Genomic DNA, 22,867 nt, shown 5'->3' on the forward strand with positions numbered 1-22,867 from the left:
AATTCGTGATTGACCAATCACAGACGTTTTTACTTCATATTTCAGGTCATCTCGTATATATCTCAGCCAATCACGGTGCAGTTTATAAAAAACTTTGGGGAATCCCCCTCTTGCCGTCCAATATCTTAAATATTGGTCGCCTCGGCAAAAAAAATATTGGTCGAGTTCAACAAACTTTCTAAGTGGGTCGGAGGTTATGAGGTGCGTCGACAAAATAACACTTGTATTTGGGCTCCAAAAATCCTCTGTATGGACAATAATGCATAATATGTTGTTATCATTATTCGTTGGCATTCCAGTGGAATGCTAAGTAGTCAATTGTTCTTTTACAGAACCTATGCATAAATTTGCACAGATTGGGAAAAGATTCTTCTCCATCCCGATCACCTCCCTGGTCACCTGGCAATTCCCATTCCGCACTGTATAATAACAGGGAGGGGCGCCGGCATGCGTCGAATTTCCCGATGAGGCTGCGGAACATATGAGAGCTTTTCTACACCTGGTTAAAATGTTATAAATATGCAAACCATTCAAACTGGTTTCTAGATATGATATCTTTTATATGCATAAACTTGAAGTAGTCCATGTTTCATTCCACACAAGGCTGCGTTCACATAGAAGTATACGGTATTCGCTATACGGTATTTGCTATTCGTTATTCGCCATACGCTATTCGGGCATGGCACGTCGACCCAGTACACCATCACCCGCACCATCAACTCCCTATCCCATGATAGTGAGGATTTCTTCCTCCTACACAACCATCCCAGCAATATTATTAACAGTTTCTAAACTACATCAGAATGCCAGTCTACATGCTTATTTTTTGCTAAAAAGGCAAATCCAGACCAAAATGGTCATTATTTCATAAACGACAGATGGTATACGCTGTTCGAAAATCGAACAAGCACGATTCCCACTATTCTATACTATACCGAGCTATTTGGCATTTTCTTATGTGAACCGGTATAAGGAAATACTATCGTTCGATTCGAGCTATTCGCGTGCCCTCGAAAACGCGAACCGTATACCCGAATAGTATACTCCTATGTGAACGCAGCCCAGGAATACATATCTTTGATGAAGTACAGCTGTTCAAGTATAAATAAAAAAGCAAATGAACCTGGTTTCAAAGACTACAGTTTACAGACAACAGGAAATAGGAGAAAACCGAAGCCCAAATGAATCAAAACCTCACCTTGTTCATTAATTGCCACGAAGCGTGCAAAGAACCCCCGGTAAGATTCGCTTGAAAAAGACAGCAACCTCATCCAGACAGTTTTGCTGTTAATGCGATAATAATTGACGAGTTCAGATTGAGAACTTGCAATCATTGACAATGAATCAGTGCTATCCTCTCCTATCCCGAATGATAAGACGCCATATATGCGATTGATGTCTATGAAGTCAATGAAAATGTCAAGCGCCGAAGCATCAGGCGTTGAGATGATCCAAACTCGATTCACATAGCTTGGGTAATCAAATGGCCAGTTTGGAGATGTGATATTAGCTGTTTCTCCTGACAAGACTTCGACGAGGACTGTGTCAACTGTAGAATTCAAAGTACCAAAGTAAAAACAAGAAAAACAGACTCTTGTTACACTCGGAGTAAAACTCATTATTTGAATGTATGTAGTCATTGCCTGAAAACATGCAGCAATCATAGGTTGTTTGCACCCCTCCCCCCCCCAAAAAAAAAAAAACAACAACAACAACAACCAACAAACAATAAAGATCCCAAACAACTAACACATAGACACGTACACCATGAGCGTCTGTTTCTTACGGCTCCTTGAAGGGAATAGGGATATCATTTCGTACTGTTATGTGCGGTTTGATTTTCATTAGTTGATGGCTATTAACAAATTAAAAAAACTACTCGGTCAGGTCAAGGAAATAATTATCCCCTAGTGTAATGAGTCCCTTGCCACAACCAGTAATAAAAAAAAAAACAACAGACAAAATAAGCAGGATATCAGTAGCTTTGTAAAGGTAAAGAAGCTGAAAACCCTTAACAATCTCGAGGAGAAAAGAATACTACACAGGTCACATTTACCTGATTCGTCTCGCGGCATAGCATTTGAGATGAAATCCCAGTAACCAGACACGTTGGTATACACCCCAGGATAACTTTCTCTGCCGCATCCATAGCCGAAACTCGTGATTCCGACAAGGTGGAAGCGACCGTCACTGTCTTGGCACTGCAAAGGCCCGCCCGTATCACCCTGTGTATGGCACGTCCACAGTAACAAAAACATAGCAGACAAACAAGCACAATCTATTAGAAGTGCTACATTCCTTCGATTTTGCTCTTTTGTGTGTATGTGTGTGTACTCGTAGCTACTGTATTCCTATATTTTGTTTATGAAGTGTTTTGAAATAAACCTAGAGAGCCAGGTTTTCCACAAGGAACTTGTTTGTCTCGATTATAAGGATTTTGCAATCACATGAATAAGATTTTGATATTATATTGGTATGCATATATACATACACATGTGCCTGTATTAGCATGTTATGATACGCATGATACATATTGATATAAAAGCAAAATCCACTTGTGTCACTTGACCTACAAGCCATTACTGTCTGCTGATTGAACCAGTGAAAGACAGACTGACAGAAGATACTATTATTAGTCTACTATAGCACTATTACTAGGTTCAATACGAAAGGGAACAAATAACTATACGTAAATCCCTACATTCCCTCATACTTCACAGCAAGCTATTTAATTACGTGATGTTCGTCTAATCAGACTGTCATGAAGTATTATGCAAAATGGCTTCCAGTAATCATAGGGGCATGACACTGATTCGGCAGTCCATAGCCGGATAGTGATATTGCATCGCCTGGTGCGTGTTTTGACAAATTTAATGGTGGATACATTGGCTTTGAATTCTTGAAGTATTGACCACGTATTAGTGATTCCTTCTCTCTTTTAACCCTAGCTTTTAACCTGTTGGAGAGTAGCTGGTTTTTGCCACAACACACATGTAACATAGACACCTGCCCAAGTATATTTGGGACTATAGTCTGTAGCGGGTTTAAAGGGCCCCTGAAATCCAAATGCATGTTGATTTGTGTTGATTTATGATACCCTCAACATCACTTTTTCGGTGAAACGAATATCTAAAAGCATTCCATATATTTTGATGATTTTTTTTTCTATTTTTCTTCAGATTACTTGGGAACGCCCACTCAGCATAACTTGCATGTTCCCTCGCCATGTCTTTTGTTAGTCACATTAATATCACAGAAAGATATTTCTTCTCTTCCAATTACCTGACACGTATCCCTGACACCGAAAACATGGCCTGCGCAAAGCATGTTGTCAGTAATATCACGGTCAGTGTAGTATGATCTACATTGCTGACGATCAAACAACTCCACGGTCGCTTCTTGCATGGTATCAGTCACGTGACCACCTACCAAGATACAATGATAATGACAATAAAAATTACAATAAAAATAATCTTCCACATATATTTGAATCAATGTTTTCAAAAAATCAATCCGTTCATCATTATCCTACAAGGCAATCCAATGAATTTCATTTGCCATTTTTTAGGACTTTGCTGGCTCAGCAAACCTTCATCTACGAGGGGCCAAAGTATTGGAACTCACTTCCCGACGACATAGTAACAGCACAAACTTTGAATTCTTTTAAAGAATGAATTAAAATTCTTTCTATTAAAATCTTATGATATACAACCAAATTAGGTTCGGTTTTATTGTCTCAATCAAGTTATCCTTTTTACAAGTATCAAGATGTCACACAGAAATCATCTTTTAAAGAAAATAATATGTTTAACATAAGTTTTCCACAGATATTTCTTTTATCGTACCAGACAACAGTGAGTCTATTCTCTTTCTCTTTTTTATATCCGTTCCTATGCATTTATACCGGTTTATGCACCCAATCAATCGCAATATCAAACCAGGGAGCGTTTTATCGTTTTATTTACATTACATTACATTTACATCATGAAGTACAGTATGCTTGTGTACACGATGGCGTGTGTTGTACCATAGTCTCATTTCCCCTTTTTTCTTCTTTTTCCTTTTTTTTTCTTTCTTTTTTCCTTCCTAAGTTAATTTCATGTCAGTTGACATTGGTTTCTTTGATTTTGTGTACGTATTTTCCGAGGGTCCCATACCCTACAAGCTTTGCTTTTTAGTGGGACCCTCCATTTCCATTCTAATCTTTGTATTATGTATATGTATATACCTTAGAAAGGAATTTCTGTTGTTACTCGTGACCATTTGTACGTTTTCTTTGAAATTGTTACAAATATGTTCTGTAAATGTATTGTATATAATTTTCCCTGTTTATTCAATGGAAATGGAAATAAAATTGAAATTTAAAGCAAAAAAAAAAAATTAAAGCAATGATAAATCACACTCGACAGATTCATCTTATGTGATGCTCACAGTGCCATGATAGAAGTCAACACATAGGAAGACTAAAAAAAAATTGTCTGAAATTAGTGATACTAGGAGGAACGAGACAGAGAGATAGTGGAGAGAGGCAGAGGATAAAAAAATCCTCAGTAGGAGGAAGACATAAAAAAAAGATGGGGAGGAGAGTGATAGTCAAGAAGAGTAGCGTAGAAAATGCTCAAAACAAAGAGGAATGGGACCTATGTCAGTGAGATTAACAGCGAAAGAGAAGAAACTCATCAAAGTAACGGTATTGTCAAAAGTGCTCCCCTGCAGATTAGGTGTCAGACATGTATCAGACTTGTATCTACATCATAAAACAAAACATTTCGAAACATTATACTTTGACGATTTTCATGGGCTCCTCTTATCTTCTTCGCGGTCCTCTCTATAATTAAGATGGGAAGGATTTTACCAGCAGTAAAGTCTGTTGGGACGTATAAAATGCGATAGGCATACCTTCAGTGTTGTGTCCCCATCCAGTGATGTGACATGAGACGTAGGGCATGGTGCTACCGAGTTCTTCCAGGCAGATTGGTCTGATGTAATCATTCGTGAACTGTACTCGGTTCTCAAATATAACCACAGCGATATCATTGTCGATCGTGGAGCTGTCGTATTCTGGGTGGATGACGGCAACAACATCCCTTTCTACGTGAGACGGCGATGTCGTTGATAATTTCAAGTCCCCGAGAACGGCTGATTCAAATTTATCACTGGAAAAATCAAGATAGAGCATACGGGTTATTTCTACTATTACGACAGCGTTGTCGTTCTTTAATAGTCGAGACAGCTTGATGGTTTTCAACAGAGGGTATAAAGGGGAAATTAGAAGTCCGTACAATTATTTGACTCTGTGGGGTATGCATACATGACAGATACTCATTATACATAGATATAGACGTAGTGACATTGCGACACAGAAATGAACTTGAAATTTTCTTAGATGAGTTACGAGATGACACTTTGTACCTTCCGAAAATCAGAGACCGTAAGTAATACATCCCCTCTTATTTTTTTCCGTCCGTCCGTACGTCCGTCCCGTTTTGTTTTTGTCGATATCTCAAGAACCGTGAGGTGGTTTTGCATCAAACTTGGTAAGAGGGTATATCCTGGGGGGATAATACTTTGTTTCGATATTAGGGTTACGGGGTCAAAGGTCAAAGGTCACAGGTTATTTTGTGAAAAAAAGGTTGAAATTTCATGTTTTTCTCCATATCTCGCAAATGGTTCAAGGTATCTTCATGGAACTTAGTATATATGCATGTACCGATGGGCAGTTATTATCTAGGGAAGTTGGGGTCATGGGTCAAAGGTCAGGGGGTCAAAGGTCAAGGTCAACTCCTCAAAATATCACTACTTTCCTTATATTTATGCAGTGCCTGAAGGATTTTTTTAAAACTTGATGAATGCATGTATAACCCAATATATATTCTGTGGGAAGTTTCTTACCAAAAAGGTCAAAGGTCAATAGTTCAAAGGTCAAGTGAAAGTGCTAAATTGCACTTCTTCCTCCATATCTCAAAAGTAACTCAAGTTATTATCATGAAACTTACATATTTATGCATGTTCTACCTAACAGTGATTCTCTTTGGAACTGTGGGGTCAAAGGTCAAAGGCCAGATTTCGATAATACTATTTTACCATTTGATACTGAAATTATACTTTTTTCTCAATACCTTGAAAATTACTCAATGCATAAACTTGTAAAAGGGTCAAAAGTCAAGTGAAAATCATCAGTTCCCCCAAATACCTGCACTCTGACGTTTTAATCATTGATCCAATAATTATTGAACCTAGTTCTAGGAAAGTGAACATTCAGCACATTTGTGGCAAACCTGTCATTTTAATATTTGCCAATTTTGTGAAACTGTCATCACACATTGTCAAGACATTGTACTATAGACCTATAAGGAGAACCATGCATTATGGCGGAGGCATACACCAGTCGCCGTAGCGACATTCTAGTTTGTTTGTTTTTAATTCAATGGGTTTCGATCTTTGTACCCGTTGGTCTGTCTCTACTGGGCCACTCTTTCAATAGTCTCATCGTTAGTTAATCTTCACTAATTTTGCTTTGATTCAATGCTAGGTAACCTCAATTTACAATTCAAGCTATTCTGGTCATGCGCAGATGGAGTGTAAAAATGGAGAATGCGCTCCTACACGCAGTGTGCTGCGGTGATAGCTCGCGTCTCGCTGATGACTACGGCTGCGCAGCGATGGACGTTAGATCGGTCTCTCAATGACACCATCCAGGGCCAATCTCCCAGTTGGGTTGCCGACCCGCCGATGATGCGGGACTTGGTAGGTTGGCTAGCTGGTCGAAAACCGCACTCCGTATCTAATTAATCCGTATCAAATCAATATACAAACAACCAAACAAAGTAACAAATAAATGTGCATTATTCCACATTAGTACACGCAACTATGACCAAATTTACGATTTTTTGCCCAACTACCTTATCCAACATTGAACAATCTGTCGGTTTAAAGGTTTTTAACTTTATCTTATCTTATCTTATTCAAATTTCTCATCATACATAGTATACACACATTCTTCAACTCAGGCGACGCTTCTGTTTCGTTTTGTTCCTATTATGCTCTGTTTTGTTTTTGGATTTTTTTTTTTAATGGGAAAGCCAGTCGTTTTCATCAGGAGGTCTTTGACAAAGTACGTTTTGGGCAACCTGTTCGCATAACATAATTTACCATTTTCTAATGTTTCTTGATTTGTAGACGAATTACTATCACTGAATAAAGTTGCATGAACTCAATATTCAGAAAGCACTCACCAATAAAAACACTGCCAACATCCAGCGCAATGAAGTAGGCGTTATTACCAATGGCATCACTGAGAGCGGCATACACAGCCGTGCTGTCTGCAGGGTTCGTTGCGTTGAAGTCGAGATCCATGGTGGCTATCAAGCTACCGAGCCTGATTAGGTGTGTTTATAATGCATGTTAAATATCACATGGTAGCTTTCTTCAGGCAGATAATATACTATAAGAACACAATATCGGTGTAAAATTTCAAAAATATTAATATTAAGGTTGCCTAAGTTACCTTTGAATGTACATGTACATATACTGCATTTGAAAGTCTTTTAAATAGGAAGGTTACTTTGCACTTTTATATTTTGCATCTTTCTTGCCGATGAGATGCTCATTATTGATCATCAAAATTAATGATCAAACCGTGGTCCCTAGAAACAAAAGGAATAAAAACAAACAAACAAACAGAGACAAACCACAACAAAGACGCGCATTCTGTGAGCACGCAGGTTTTCATTATGTTTTCATTAAGTTATAATGAACATGGTCGGAAATTATTAGTTCTTTGCTTTCGGTAAGTTTAAGTGCAAACCATTACGATTTATCATGTTCTCATTTATTTTTTACTTTCTGTTTTCGAATACAATTTAAACAATCCATTCCGACGCATGAATTTGCTTATTCAAAAAATTAATAGTTAAGCAACAAAGAGGAATACAGATAAGCTCATTGGCAATTACCTTTTTTTTTTTCTTTTTGGTAGTGAACATGTAAGCTTTCACGCTGACTAAGATTTTTAAAAAAAAAAAAGCTGTTTACTTACTCAGTTGTGCTCACTGATGACCCATAGTACGCAAAATTGAAAGATGACGTCACATTGTCAACCTTGTAGGATGAAAAATGATACGTATCAAATCACTTGTGGGAAAGAAAATAACTTCATGGTCCGCATTTTCAACTTCGTCAGAAGTTTAAAAATAATATGTATATCTGGTTTTATATCCAGAGTTTGTTAAAATGCTGATAAATGAGGGGGGTTGAACAGAAGAATGAATTGCCAATATTGAATCGCAAATACCAGCTAAAGAATCATAGAAGAGGTGGTGTAATAAAATGCCATGTATCTTGCAGACATTATATAGGCCTATACCACTTACTGCTTGCGTGAGTTGAGTTGAGATGGTGTTGTACTCCGTCGTGCCTGGTTGAGTGTACTCAATAGTGTAAGCTCCATTTAGTGTTAGGACTGCCCGTATCTTCTGAACATCTCCATCTTTGGAATCAGCATACATAGACTTATCATCTCGAGTACACAATATGGGTACAATATGGGTACAAAAACGTAAAACATGACATGATAAAGAAGAGAGACCAGCTTTGAAATTATTCCCTTGTTGTTAATATAATACATAGTATAAACCTACGTATTTGCACAACAACTTTCCCTCAGTCCAAATGAGGTATTATTTTGAACTCCTCCAAAAAAGGGTTAATTTAATGGAGTTCACAAAGAGCTAAGCGATAATATAACAAATGTGACATCTTCATTTGTTGTTGCTCTGTGCAGTTATCTTGAAGAAGATCTTATCATGGACCTACATGATCGTATGAAGGTATTTCTTTGAGCCGTGCAAATTTGCATGACATTTTCTCAGTGTTTCTCTGGTCAAAATCTTCTAGCTTCAAAAAGGTATAGGATAGAGGGCGCTCTCGGAACAATGCGGACGTGCACTTATTTTAGCTCGAATCTGCTAGACAAAATCCACCCGCATCCTACTTAAATCAACCGAAATTACATTCGAAAAATGAACAATCGTAAGACTGCTGCTCAGTCGTCAAGCTGCTAGCCGTATTCACTTAGAAATCGAGCTACTTTGCAAAAAAAAAAAAATCAACCAGATAACATGGCGAGCCGACGTCGCATGGAACGGATGACTCTATGGCCAAGCTACGTTCTGATTTCGACACCTTCGCCGAAAAGGTACTGAGCAAGCTAAACAACGTGTGCGCCGGTATTACTACCGTACAACAGGATATACGAGCCATAAATACTACTCTGGCTGAGCTGCAGCATTCCGCGGAGGATACGTCCGCCAGATTGACAGAGATAGAACAGGTAAAACTACCCAAGGTGGAAAAGGAAGGAAAGGAGGCCGAGGAAAGACTGAGGGATGCGTTAACTGCGATGGAGCTGCACAATCGGAAGCAAAACCTACTCTTCTATAAGATAGCCCCCACTACTGGAGGTAACACCCCGCAGAAGGCTGCAGCTCGAAATTCGAGAAGCCATAACGAAGCTGGGCTTTTCTCCGGAGGAGGCCGAGGCATTTCCTATGGTCCACGCCCATCGAGTACCGCGTAAGCAGCAGTATCGCGAACCCAACGTGCCATCGACCCCGGACCCGATAATCGTGAGATTTGTATCCATGTCCGACCGTGACGCCATCTTGAAAGCGTACGACGCATCACAGCGACAGCTTCCTGCTGGCACCACCCTCCCATTCACCATCAGAACTGATCTTCCACCCGGAAAAGCGCCACCGTCTGGAAAAGATAGCTTACGAGCAACGTAAACTATACGGAAAGTCAACCCGCATTCGCCTTGTTGGCGTTGATCTCCGCCTTGCAATCCGAAACAAGGGTCAACAAGCAGCACCATGGGTCTTGTATAAAGATTGAACATTTGTGGTAAGCTTTGATCGGCTTCTTTGTGTAAACTGTGGAAACTGTTAAACATCTCCGACATTTCCGTAAGTATTTCAAGCCAGTGAGCTATCACCGAGATCTATTGCTGTCATTGCTTTTCTTCTCATGGAAATGACTTCACAAGCAGAAACTCTTATTTTTCTCAGGTTGTCATAAAGAAATAGATGCTAATATGTACGGGTTGGTTTTGTCTACCAGAAAAGATAGCTATAAATCTAGCAAGTTTATCAACTTCGCATATTTGCCCAATTTGGACATATTGTGGATTTAATATATGTAGTTGATTATGTATACTGATTTCATGTCTATGTCTATGTCTATGTTGTTGGTACTTTTCTGTTCCCATGGCTGCAAAAATACTCGTCTATTTTCATTAGTACTCGAACACCAAGAAATTCAACCATATTTTTTCAAACATGTTTGGTGAGGTAACATCTCAAGCTTCTCATGAAGCTTCTCTGTTTCATTTTAGTCAACTTGACGATATAAGTTTTCTCAATGAATTTCAAAGTCACACAGTAGATCTAGATCGACTGTCAAACCTACAGTTCAATCCCTTTTCTGTATCTGATGGCTTGTTTGGGACCGATGACCTAGATCCGGATAGGAATATTGTTCTTAGTAATTTCGAAAATTCTAGTCGTTACTATGAAATCGAAAACTTTTCCAGTCGATTTAGCCCTGCAAAGAATGATACCTTTTCATGTATGACATTTTAACTCTAGAAGTCTTCCAAAACATTTAGAGTATATTACAGACATATTACAGTCACTTGACTTTCCGTTTGATGTTGTAGGGTTTTCTGAAACATGGCTGAAAGACACAAGTCCACCTGCAAACATACCAGGTTATACCGCACTATGTAAAAATAGAAGTAATAGAACAGGTGGAGGTGTTGCACTTTGTATGCAAAATGCATTATCTCAGTTATAATGAGAGATCCGATCTGCTGCTCCCAAGTAATTTGTGTTGTGATTCATTGTTCTTTGAAATTAACTGTTTACAGGAAAGGAATATATTAGTCGGCACTGTCTACAAACCTCCGAGTGTAAATATCACACGATTTAATGAGGCTTTTTCTACATTGTTATGTGATCTTGTCAGAGAAAATAAAAAGATTTATGTTATGGGTGATTTGAACATTGATCTTTTGAAATTTAATACACATTCAAACATTCAATATTTTATGCATTCCTTGTCAAGTAATTGTTGTTTACCTTTGATATCTAGGCCAACGCGCATTACTGGGACTTCTGCAAGTTTACTTGACAATATTTTCACCAATCAATTTGATTTACCTATTGAGAGTGGTATTCTATACTCCGATCTGATCATTTACCAGTTTTTCAGATAACATCTCTCAAATGTAAATCTAATAAAAGTAGTGGAGATTTGTATTCTAGATGTATTACAAAAGACAGAATAACTTCATTCAGATATGCCCTACAGGACCCGTGTTAGGATGATATTAAAGAAACTGATGACATTAATATAGCTTATAATACGTTTGAATTAAGACTACGTGGTTTATATGATGCATATTTCCCTCTTCAACGTATATCTTCTAAAAAAAAAGAGACGACTGAAACCATGGATGACTGATAGTTTATTGAAATTCGTACGATATAAAAATAAATTATATAAGATTTTTTTACACAAAGGTACGTTTGTTAGCGAGATTAAATATAAAAGTGTTCGTAATAAATTGAATTTTTCATTATACGGGAGGCTAAGAAGAAGTATTTTGTTAACAAATTTATTCAGTATAAATCTGATATTAAAACCACATGGAATGTTATTAATTCATTGTTACCATTTAAACAGGGCAAGGATGGGGATATTAAACTGAAAAATGATGGTCAGATTATTGACAGTTGTGAAACTGTAGCTGAAAGTTTCAACTTTTTTTTTTAATGGCATCGGGCCAAATCTCGATAGATTATTACCTAAAAATTATGGGAACTTCCAGCAATATCTTGGCATACCTGTACCCGCAACAGTGTTTTTATATCCAGTAACTGAAAATGAAATTTGCGATATTGCAAAATTGTTTCAGAACGGTAAATCGTCTGGTGTTGATGACTTCAAACCTTGTGTTATTAAAAATGTTATATCATATTAAGTGAACCACTTTGTCACATTTTCAATATGTCTTTGAGTAAAGGTGTTTTCCCTGATAAACTGAAGATTGGGAAAATAACCCCCGTATTCAAAAGTGCAGATAAAACTGAAATAAGTAATTATAGACCTATATCTGTTCTTTTATGTTTTAATAAAATACTTGAAAAAATTGTATTTACACGGGCTATGAAATTTATTGATAAAAATAAAATAATTATTAAGTAACAGTCAATATGGTTTCCGACAAAAAATTGTCTACATCTTTAGCCTTAATTGATTTAACAAATAAGATTGTTGATGCCTTTGAACATGATATGTAAACGTTGGGAGTGTTCATTGACTTATCAAAGGCTTTCGATACTCTTAACCATGATATTCTGCTTTCTAAGTTACATCATTATGGTTTTCGAGGTACTGCCCATAGTTGGTTCTCTAGTTATTTAAAAGATCGTTATCAATGTACTAAATATAATTCTGTTGTCTCACAATTCAGTAAAGTTCAGTGTGGTGTTCCTCAGGGTTCACTACTTGGCCCCCCTTCTCTTTATATTATATATAAATGATATAGATACTGCTTCTGATAAGCTTTCTTCTATATTATACGCTGACGATACAAATATTTTTTCATGTGGTAAAAACCTGGATATCCTGTGTAATGAAGTCAATAGTGAACTTCAAAACGTATGCGATTGGTTTCAAGCTAATAGGTTATCTTTGAATAGTAAAAAATGTAATTATATTCTTTTCAATAATAGGAAAAAGGCTGATGTTAGAAATGTTAATATTTACCTAAACGATGATGCAATCCCTAAAATTGATAAAACAACGTTTTTAGGTGTATTTATTCATTCCAAGTTATCCTGGAAATTTCATATTGCAGAAGTTGAGAGAAAAGTGTCTAAAAATACAGGTATTATTCGTAAATTTGCATATTTTTTGCCTGTAAACATACAACGTATGCTTTATTGCACACTTATTTTACCTTACCTGACGTATTACAATATTGTCTGGGGAAGTACATTTGAATCAAAATTGAAACGATTACAGGCTTATCGAAATCATATCATTAGATATTTATGTAATGTACGAAATATAGGTCCTGGTGGTGTTCGAACAGATACATTGTTCAATGGGTTAAAGTTGCTGCGTTTAAAAAATATCAATACACTCCAACTGGGTTTGTTTATGTACAAGTGTACAAGTAATCTTCTTCCTGATCATTTATGTCACTTATTTGAAGAAAACTCGGAATATCATAAGTACGAAACCAGATCATCTTCACTAATTAACATTCAAAAACATTAAAAAAAAAGTCTCATTCCAACACACAGTGCGTTTTTCTGGTCCCAAGGTCTGGAATAATCTCCCAGCCCATTTAAAATCTGTACCTTCTTTTAGTCTATTTAAATGCCATTATAAATCGTCTTTCTTTTTGGAATGATGGACTTTTTGCTGTTGTGGTCAAGTTTGTTCTCTCGGGGCCTGGTGTCGAATTATTTTAGTAACCCGTGCATCATAATGGCATTTCAATACTCGGAATCCACTTTGCACACACCAGTTGTTGTTGTGTTGGACAGGCCTCGAGCAAGCTTTCAGGTTGCTAGGAACAACTTTTGTTAAAATGACACGCATAAGATTTAAATATATCAGTAAGGCGGTCTATTCACGATCCAGTAGGAAAGAGTGCATTTCATTCATTGTTTTGTTTACATCTGTGCAGAGGTTTTACATTACTAGAAGTTATAAATATGCAACGTTTAACTCTGATAATATGCAACTTTTGCTATAGGCTGTAGCTTGTCACATATTTTCATACTTTACTGTTGCCTCTCTGTTAGACTGCAATATCTCTCTTTGAGGAATTTCTCATTTCAATATTGCCCTGTCTATTCACGATCCAGTCTATTCACGATCCAGTTGGAAACAGTGCATTTCATTCATTGTCTTGTCTACATCTGTGCTGAGGTTTCACATTATTAGCAGTTACAAATATAAAACGGATAACTCTGATATATGCAACTTTTGCCATAGCCTGTAACTCGTCACATATTTTCATACTTACTGTTGCCTCTCTGTTAGACTACAATATCTCTCTTTGAGGAATATCTCATTTCAATATTGCCATGGCAACTATTATTATGTTTTTGTTGTTTTTTGTGTTTATGTTTGTGATGTAATGTATTTTGTAAAGCAGCTCACCATAAGCTCTGCTTTTATGAGGTTCTGCCGTCCTTGTACAATAATTTCATGCATGTGATTTTCTACATGAAAAAGATGGAAAACAAGGAAAAGTAGAAATTACGCGGTGCGTAATATATGCCCCGCCGGAAGTAGCATTTTGTAGCAAAATGTACAATATAGGTCAAAGGTCAAAGAAGTCAAAGGTCAAAATTCTGTGTAGAAGTTTTGAAGCCCTCACCTAGTGCCATCACATAAAGCAAACGGAATCGATATCGGGTTAGAAATGGTGAAGGAGTAGCATTTTGTTGCCAATGTACAATATAGGTCAACAATCAGGGTCAAAGGTCAAAATACTGTGTAGAGGTTTTGAAGCCCTCACCTACTGCCATCACATAAAGCAAACGGAATCGAAATCGGGTTAGAAATGGCGAAGGAGTAGCATTTTGTAGCAAAATGTAGAATACAGGTCAAAAATCAAGGTCAAAAGTCAAAGAAGTCAAAGGTCAAAATTCTGTGTAGCAGTTTTGAAGCCCTCACCTAGTGCCATCACATAAAGCAAACGCAATCGAAATCAGTTTAGAAATGGCGAAGGAGTAGCATTTTGTAGCAAAATGTACAATATAGGTAAAAAATCAAGGTCAAAGGTCAAAGAAGTCAAAGGTCAAAATTCTGTGTACAAGTTTTGAAGCCCTCACCTAGTGCCATCACATAAAGCAAACGGAATCGAAATCGGGTTAGAAATGACAAACGAGTAGCATTTTGTAGCAAAATGTACAATATAGGTCAAAGGTCAAGGTCAAAGGTCACAACTGACATTCTGTGTAGAAGTTTCAAAGCTCCCATGTAGTGCTATCATATAAAGCAAACAGAATCAAAAGTAGCAAATTGAATATTTTGATCACACACGGACGCACACACACATACACGGACACACACACGTACGGAGCCCGTTTCATAGTCCCCTGCTCGAACTCGTTCGGCGGGGACAATAAATGTTTTACAAACTTGAAAAAGGTAAATTAAAAAAGATGATGCTTTTGGTATAAAAGTTGTTTAAATTCCAGTTATTATACAACCATGTTATTTTTTTATAATGTAATGGGTCCTCCTTCTTACCAAACTCACAGTTGGTCCCTACATATCCATCCACGCATGAACACTTGTACGAACCCAGCGTGTTGCTGCAATTCCCGCCATTCTCGCAGGGCTGGAATGTTTCACACTCATTTACGTCTGTTTTGAGAATATCAGATGGTGCACAAAGAATTTTAAGAAGTTAGTAACACACAGAGTCCCACATGTTGTTAGATATCATAGTCATTACATTATAATGTATTTCAATCTAATTTTTTTAGGGGGGTGTCATAGCCCTTTTTTTTGTATATTATAACTTCCCTTTTTGCACACTACAGCAGGAAGAAAAAGAAGCAATTATTTGATTTATGTGATTTAATAGGTGAACAAACAATGTTCTTTTCTTATTCGTTTCTGCGGTGTATAGTACAGTATCATCGCAGGGAGTAGCTCCACCTCCATGGTAGCACAGAGAAATATTATATGAATATTTTACACAAATTAGATAACTTTGAAATGTATTGGTGGGTTCTGCTTACATCAAGAATCACAGAATCACGGCATGTAATTTGCTCATATGAACAAGAACGCGTGCTCAACATCCTCTTCAACGAGCTGTACAAAATCCTCCATTGCACGAGGGAAAAGACTTATTATTACATTTATCGTGTTGCTTTCTGTAGTGCAAAAGTATGCCAGACACATGACAATGTTAAATACTACTCGCATTCAGTCATGGCAAAAATTATTCTGAATATTCTTTTTCAAGACCTGAAATTGACAGAGACTATAGGTTTCACAATTTTGGCATACCCGATTCACAGTTCGTCCCCTGCCACCCCTCTAGGCAAACACATGAGTAGAATCCTAACGTATTTGCGCATTCTCCTCGGTTTGAGCATATGCCATCCTCAGCACATTCATCGATATCTAATTTGGAGAGAAAAAGAACATGAAAAGAATAATTTAACAGCAATCACAAGGAGACATATGGCACAAGTCAACAATAAGGAAGTTTATAGTTGCTAAATGGTTTGCATGATGCCAGCAAAGTCGTCAGACCTTCTCTCGTTTTTCAAACCAATGTAAGGATTTCCTCAATTTTCAGAAAACAATGTAAAATAAGCAGGTCTCAATGCTTTTGTTATTTGCTAACGCTAATAAAGAGTCCTGGAAATACACATTTTGGGGAAAAAAGGCGAAGAGATGTTGTATCATAGAGTGGAGTGGTTGCATGCAACTTTTATTCACCAGTTTGACAGTTGTTTCCATCCCATCCAGGCGGGCACGAACATACATATGAGCCGTTGGTATTCATACAGGTCGCTCCATTTTCACATGGGTTGCCATTGTTGCATTCATCGATATCTTAATTGAAGAAGAAAAACGCAAGTAAACTTTGCTGCTTTAACATTAATGATGCATAACAATGGTTTATAAGTAGCATATAAATTTGGAACAAAAGATGATTTGTGTTCTACTCCAGAGCTAAAAAAAAAAAAAGAAAAAAATGAGTAAAATAAACGCTTTCACGGTATACAAGTTACCTAAAATTGTTTCCTCAGAATTAACTCTGATTTGTTTTGCACAAAGTCACACAAAGCCGTATGCATGACTGTCGGACTGTATCTCAAAACTTTCCAATTGGCTCTTTGCTTGTCTTACGGACATACGGAATTATTCATTCACTGAAAAGAATCATATTACAGGTTGTCACACTAGGCAGAGTTAGAAAGTTCAGCATGTCTGAGGGAAAGAGAAATATTTTTTCTTTCTTTTAACTTTATACTATCGCATAAAGACGAAGGACAACAACAATGCAGACTTTTATTAGTACCAAACGTATGCAGGCTATAACCAGGTACAATTCAATATTCACACACGCACACACACACACATACACAAACTAACCAACTAACATACTTACACACACATTCACACAAAATGAAAACCCCACCCCATCCCCGAATATACGCAAAGTTTTCCTGACACTCTATCCAATCCGAAAAAAAAAAAAAACCCAGTATGGACTAATCTCTTTGTTACTTTTCTCAAGGCGATAAACCCGGGCAATTTATCTGCTCATATACCTGTATTTCATTCTCTTCATAATACTTACTTTATATTTCATACAATCCTTAACATACTTGCATTTTTGTTACCCATGTAAAGACGCTAACTGTAGTTAAGTTTGGCAAAAGGAATGTTAAAGCAGACAGTCGATTTGTTTCACATTATATATCCTAGTCGCAATAACGCTCCATTACCATTTTGACAGTCATTTCCATCCCAACCAGGCGGACACGCACAGATATACGAGCCCTTGGTGTTCGTACAGGTCGCACCATTTTCACACGGGTTAAGACTGTCGCATTCATCAAAATCTTGAATAAACAAAGAAAAATCGAAAAGTTCCATTTACTGCAGTATTTGATCAGATAAGACATTATTCACGTCGATGTACAGCAATTTGTCATTCGGTTGCAATAGATTAGATATGATAGTATGTTTGCAGCATATGAGTTTGGTATTACTGTTTATGTGCAGGAAATTATGACCAGATTAGGCCACATTGACCACATCACACAGTTGCATTACTGAAGAATAAGTAACTTGCTGTATATATATATATATATATATATATATATATCCTCCAAATACCCTTGGTACAAGTCGTATGAATTGTTATAACTTTTGTTATTTACATAAGGGTATAGGGCCTGTATCGCCTATAACTATTACTTTTTGTTCAATTCGTGGATATGATTTTTAGGCCAAAATACATTTTATTTTCGACAACAAAGAACAATACATTTTTCGGAATAATATCCTAAATTCATTAGAACATATCATGCAGATCTACTTCCTTTACACGTATCTTATACCATAAGACAAAATGCTCATACGTCTAATCATTATTCATTCATAAATTATTATAAATTAAACTATTACTGTTTGTTTTTCATTGCATACACGGATCCGCCCGAGAGTACAATATTAATTCGCTGACATTTTATAATCCTCCCAGATGTTTAAGGTCATCCGATTGTAGATTGCTTGTTGTTCCAAAAACGAAGAGATCATGGGGGGGGGGGGATCTGTCATTCGCACATGCTGGACCTTACCTGTGGAATCAGTTGCCTCAAGCTATCCGTTACATTTCGAATGTTGACTCCTTTAAAGTTGCCCTCAAGACTCATTTGCTCGTCACTATTTTCCAATAGAATTGTATACTATAATTCTTTTTTTCATCATCATTATCGTGTCATTCATTTTCATGTGCATGTTTGTGTAAGGATTTTTGCATTTCATAAGTTATTTCTTCTATTGCGCCTTGAGCATGTTAGCTATGTGCAATTGGCGTATTATAAGTACCCTGTAACATTATTATTATTATTACTTTTATTACTTTTATTATTATTATTATTATCATTATTATTCATAATAAATAAATCATTGTTACAGCCACTTGAATAAAACATACACTTTGATTAATGCGGTGGCCATTTTTGAGCGCTTACACTGGAATTATATCACAGCAGAGCTTCTTTTTCGTTATATAAGCATACCTATTTCACAGTTCGATCCTTGCCATCCATCTGTACATGTGCACGTGAAAGATCCCATCATATTTGTGCACTCTCCTTCATTTTCACATGGTTCGCCCTCTGTACATTCATCGATATCTGTCATGGTGAAACAAATTGTAATGATAATTCTGAGATGGAGGAGAAATATGGAATTTGATACCGTAGACTACAGGACAGAGACCTAATCTGATTCAAGCGGTTTATAGTAACCTCGTCTACAGCCACTATGTCTATTTTCCAATTGGTCTACTGGCATATCGTCTATTACCGATTAGTCTAATACCCATTTGGTCTACAACTCGTTTTGTCCAGTACTCATATTGTCTAATAGTCACTTTGCCCACTACCCGTATTGTCTAATACCCAACTCGTCTAAGGAGCATTTCGTCTACAAAACAATTGATCTAATAGCCAAATCGTCTACACTCACAATGTCTATTTGCCATGTCGTCTAATATCTATTTTGTCTACTACTAGTTAGTCTACTCCCACCTCATCTACAAGTCATTCAGTCTACATTCACTTTGTCTAGTTATCATATCGTCCAACCCTTAGTTTGTCCATACCCAATATGGTCTATACCCATCTGGTCTACTCCCAACTCGTCTACTCCCAACTGGTCTACTACTAACTGGTCTACTCCCAACTCGTCTACTCCCAATTGGTCTACTCCCAATTGGTCTACTCCCAATTGGTCTACTCCCAATTGGTCTACTCCTAACTGGTCTACTACCAACTGGTCTACTCCCAACTGGTGTACTCCCAACTCGTCTACTCCCAATTGGTCTACTCCCAACTCCAACCCTAAATAAGCATTTATATGTCCAAACTTCAACACTCCATCCATTCAACTTTGATACACAATCATAAGAATGGTAAAAATGTAAAGGAACACTTTATAAGTACATTATCAGTATTTTTTATTGTCTGGCACGTACTGATGTATGTGAACGGTTAAATGCACCAAAAAAGGTTGAAACATATACACAAAAAATATGATTCATGCCAATATATAGCTACTACTAAGATGAATAATTTACTTGCCTGCAATGTACTCAATACACGTTTCGCGAGGAATATTAGACTATTCTAGTTGTTACGATGTGGGCGTGTAGTTGGATGGATTATTATTCTTATGATTGTGTATCAAAGTTGAATGGATGGAGTGTTGAAGTTTGGACATATATATGCTTATTTAGGGTTCCTCGCGAAACGTGTATTGAGTACATTGCAGGCAAGTAAATTATTCATCTTAGTAGTAGCTATATATTGGCATGAATCATATTTTTGTGTATATGTTTCAACCTTTTTTGTGCATTTAACCGTTTACATACATCAGTATGTGGCACACAGAATAAAGAATACTGATAATGTACTTCTAATGTGTTCCTTTTCATTTTTACCATACTTATGATTGTGTATCAAAGTTGAATGGATGGAGTGTTGAAGTTTGGACATATAAATGCTGCATGATTGCTTCTGATATAAATTACACATCCAACACAAAAATAACACAGCAAGTTTTTCACACTGTGACATTATTTTTTTTTCCTAAAAAATTGTTATAATTAGAACATAAAAATTTAAACCAAATGGGGCACCAAGAGTGTTCAACCTATTTAATTGGGAAAAAAGAAAATGGATGAAGTAAACTTAAATAACACAATATATATATATATATATATATATATATATATATATATATATATATAACTAGTAGTAGACCAGTTGGGAGTAGACTAGTTGGCAGTAGATATGGGTTGGCAGTAGACGAGTTGGGTGTAGACTAATTGGGAGTAGACGAGTTGGGAGTAGACGAGTTGGCAGTAGACAAGTTGGGTGTAGACCAGTTGGGAGTAGACGAGTTGGGAGTAGACCACTTGGGTGTAGACGAGTTGGGAGTAGACCAATTGGGAGTAGACGAGTTGGGAGTAGACCAATTGGGTGTAGACCAATTGGGAGTAGACGAGTTGGGAGTAGACCAGTTGGCAGTAGACTAGTTGGCAGTAGACTGACTGGTTATTAGACTAATTGACTATTAGACAATGAGTTGTAGACCAATTGGGTACTAGACAAAATGAGCTGTAGACTATTCTATTCATAGACCTTATGATTACTAGACGAAATGGTCAATAGACATAATGGGTGTTAGACGAAATGTGACTTAGACAAATTGGACATTAGATAAAATGGCTAGTAGACGAAATGACAATTAGACTAATTGGCATATAGACAAAATGGTTGGTAGACAAGTTGGTAGTAGACGAAGTGGGTTTAGACGAGATGGCATTAGACTAGGTGGATAGTGAACAGGGTGGGTGTAGACGAGGTGCCAATTTACCATTCAAGCAACGTTTGTTGAAAGTTGTTGGTGCAAAAAAAAAACAAGAACAACACATAATATTGTGCCTTTCAGGGGAAGATGCCTTATTATGTTTTATATTGTCTTTGATAAAAGAAAGCAGCACGTCCCTTCCATCCACACCCCCCCCCCCCCCCGTTCACCTTATCTTCTCTCAAAGCAAGTCACTTCGGATTCAGCCGTCAAGAAACTTTATGCCAACCTCTACTTCTTGTAGAACGATAGCATCTCACAGACAGCTCCTCTTTCTCTCTCTCTCTTTTGAATTCATTACAACAATGAAATTCTTTGTTTTGAGTTAAGAAGCAGAATAAATGCAAACACACACACAAATAACTTGAAGGCTGGAAGGCATAAAACCTTACTCAACCTGTAGCCCTTTTGTTTGCAGATAGCATAATACTTTAGCTTCTCCGCTTCATTTTAGACCAAAGAATATATTTCCTGCCATCACTTCTACATATATCTACATATTTCAAGTTTATTTCATATTTCCATTTCTAAGTGATGGGATTACAAAATGATTGACAATAAAACAAAAGTACAAAACATATACAACCATATCTTATGTTTGAAGAAGAAAAAAAAAGACAAACAAACATTACACACAAATATAAATGGTCATTTTCATCTGAGGATATCACAAATAAATGTCAGAAATATGATGGGGCCTACATAAAAGCAAAGATGCTTGTAAAAACTGTAGGTTCCCGAGTTTATAGGCGTGAAATTATACGGAGATGTTTATCTCGACCAACTTAAATTGTACCAGTGCAAAATCAGTATTAAAAACGAACTATCGAACCACATGAATACTTTAGTATCGCTTAAACGAGACTGTACATATTTCGCCGTGTTTACACACACACACTCACACAAAAAGTGCTATAACGGTATCGTCAAATAACTTGGAGCTGCAGACAAAGACAAAAGACTGGGGGTATTAAAAAAAAAATGTTGCCAAGAGCCGGGTAGTGTGTATCCACTAAGTAATAGCCGTTTTAGTTTGCGTTTGAAGGTGAATAAGGATAAGGAAGAAGTAATATCTTGAGGGAGGTCATTCCAGTATCTGGGTCCAGTAATCATAATTGTTTTCTTTGCAAAAATAGTGCGAGTACGGGGAAGGTGATAAGCGTCACTCTGACGAGTGGGGTAGCAATGAATAGAGCGATTTCTTTTGAACATGTGAATAAAAACGGATGGTAACTCATTAGTTGTTAGTTTATACATGAAAATTCCAAGATTATACTGAAATAGGTCTGGAATTTTCAGAATTCTGTTTTGATGAAAAAAACAGTTGGTATGAGCAAAATATCCGGCGTGGTTTATAATTCTTATTGCACGCTTTTGAATACGAAGAAGGGAATCTAATAGTAAATTGATTGCATTTCCCCACGCCAAAATTCCATAATTAAAGTGTGGAGATATTAAGGAAGAATATATACTCTGCAAAATATAAACAGGGAACAAATGTTTAAGCTTGTTTAAAATTCCAATATTTCTGGACAAAATTTTACTTACAAAATTAATATGAGTTTTCCAGGATAATTCTCGGTCAATCCAAAGCCCTAAAAACTTTGCGTTATTGACCTGCGTTAAACATATATCATTTATTTTG

General features: G+C 36.9%; 1 protein-coding gene across 1 annotated transcript in view; it reads right to left on the reverse strand.

Annotated features, from left to right (window-relative positions):
* The window catches only part of LOC140231517 (uncharacterized), a 120,413-nt gene that overhangs the window by 75,713 nt on the left and 21,833 nt on the right, over positions 1-22,867 (reverse strand). The window contains exons 16-27 of the mRNA XM_072311652.1: positions 17,565-17,681; positions 16,549-16,665; positions 16,111-16,227; positions 15,340-15,456; positions 8,373-8,488; positions 8,039-8,100; positions 7,236-7,378; positions 6,607-6,784; positions 4,900-5,156; positions 3,283-3,425; positions 2,057-2,225; positions 1,199-1,549 (exon numbers count right to left, since the gene is read on the reverse strand). Of these exons, the coding sequence (XP_072167753.1) occupies positions 1,199-1,549; positions 2,057-2,225; positions 3,283-3,425; positions 4,900-5,156; positions 6,607-6,784; positions 7,236-7,378; positions 8,039-8,100; positions 8,373-8,488; positions 15,340-15,456; positions 16,111-16,227; positions 16,549-16,665; positions 17,565-17,681 (1,887 nt within the window). The remainder of the gene's footprint in view (positions 1-1,198; positions 1,550-2,056; positions 2,226-3,282; positions 3,426-4,899; positions 5,157-6,606; positions 6,785-7,235; positions 7,379-8,038; positions 8,101-8,372; positions 8,489-15,339; positions 15,457-16,110; positions 16,228-16,548; positions 16,666-17,564; positions 17,682-22,867) is intronic.

Source organism: Diadema setosum, chromosome 8 (assembly GCF_964275005.1).
Source record: "Diadema setosum chromosome 8, eeDiaSeto1, whole genome shotgun sequence".
In the NCBI taxonomy this organism is placed as follows: Eukaryota; Metazoa; Echinodermata; class Echinoidea; order Diadematoida; family Diadematidae; genus Diadema; species Diadema setosum.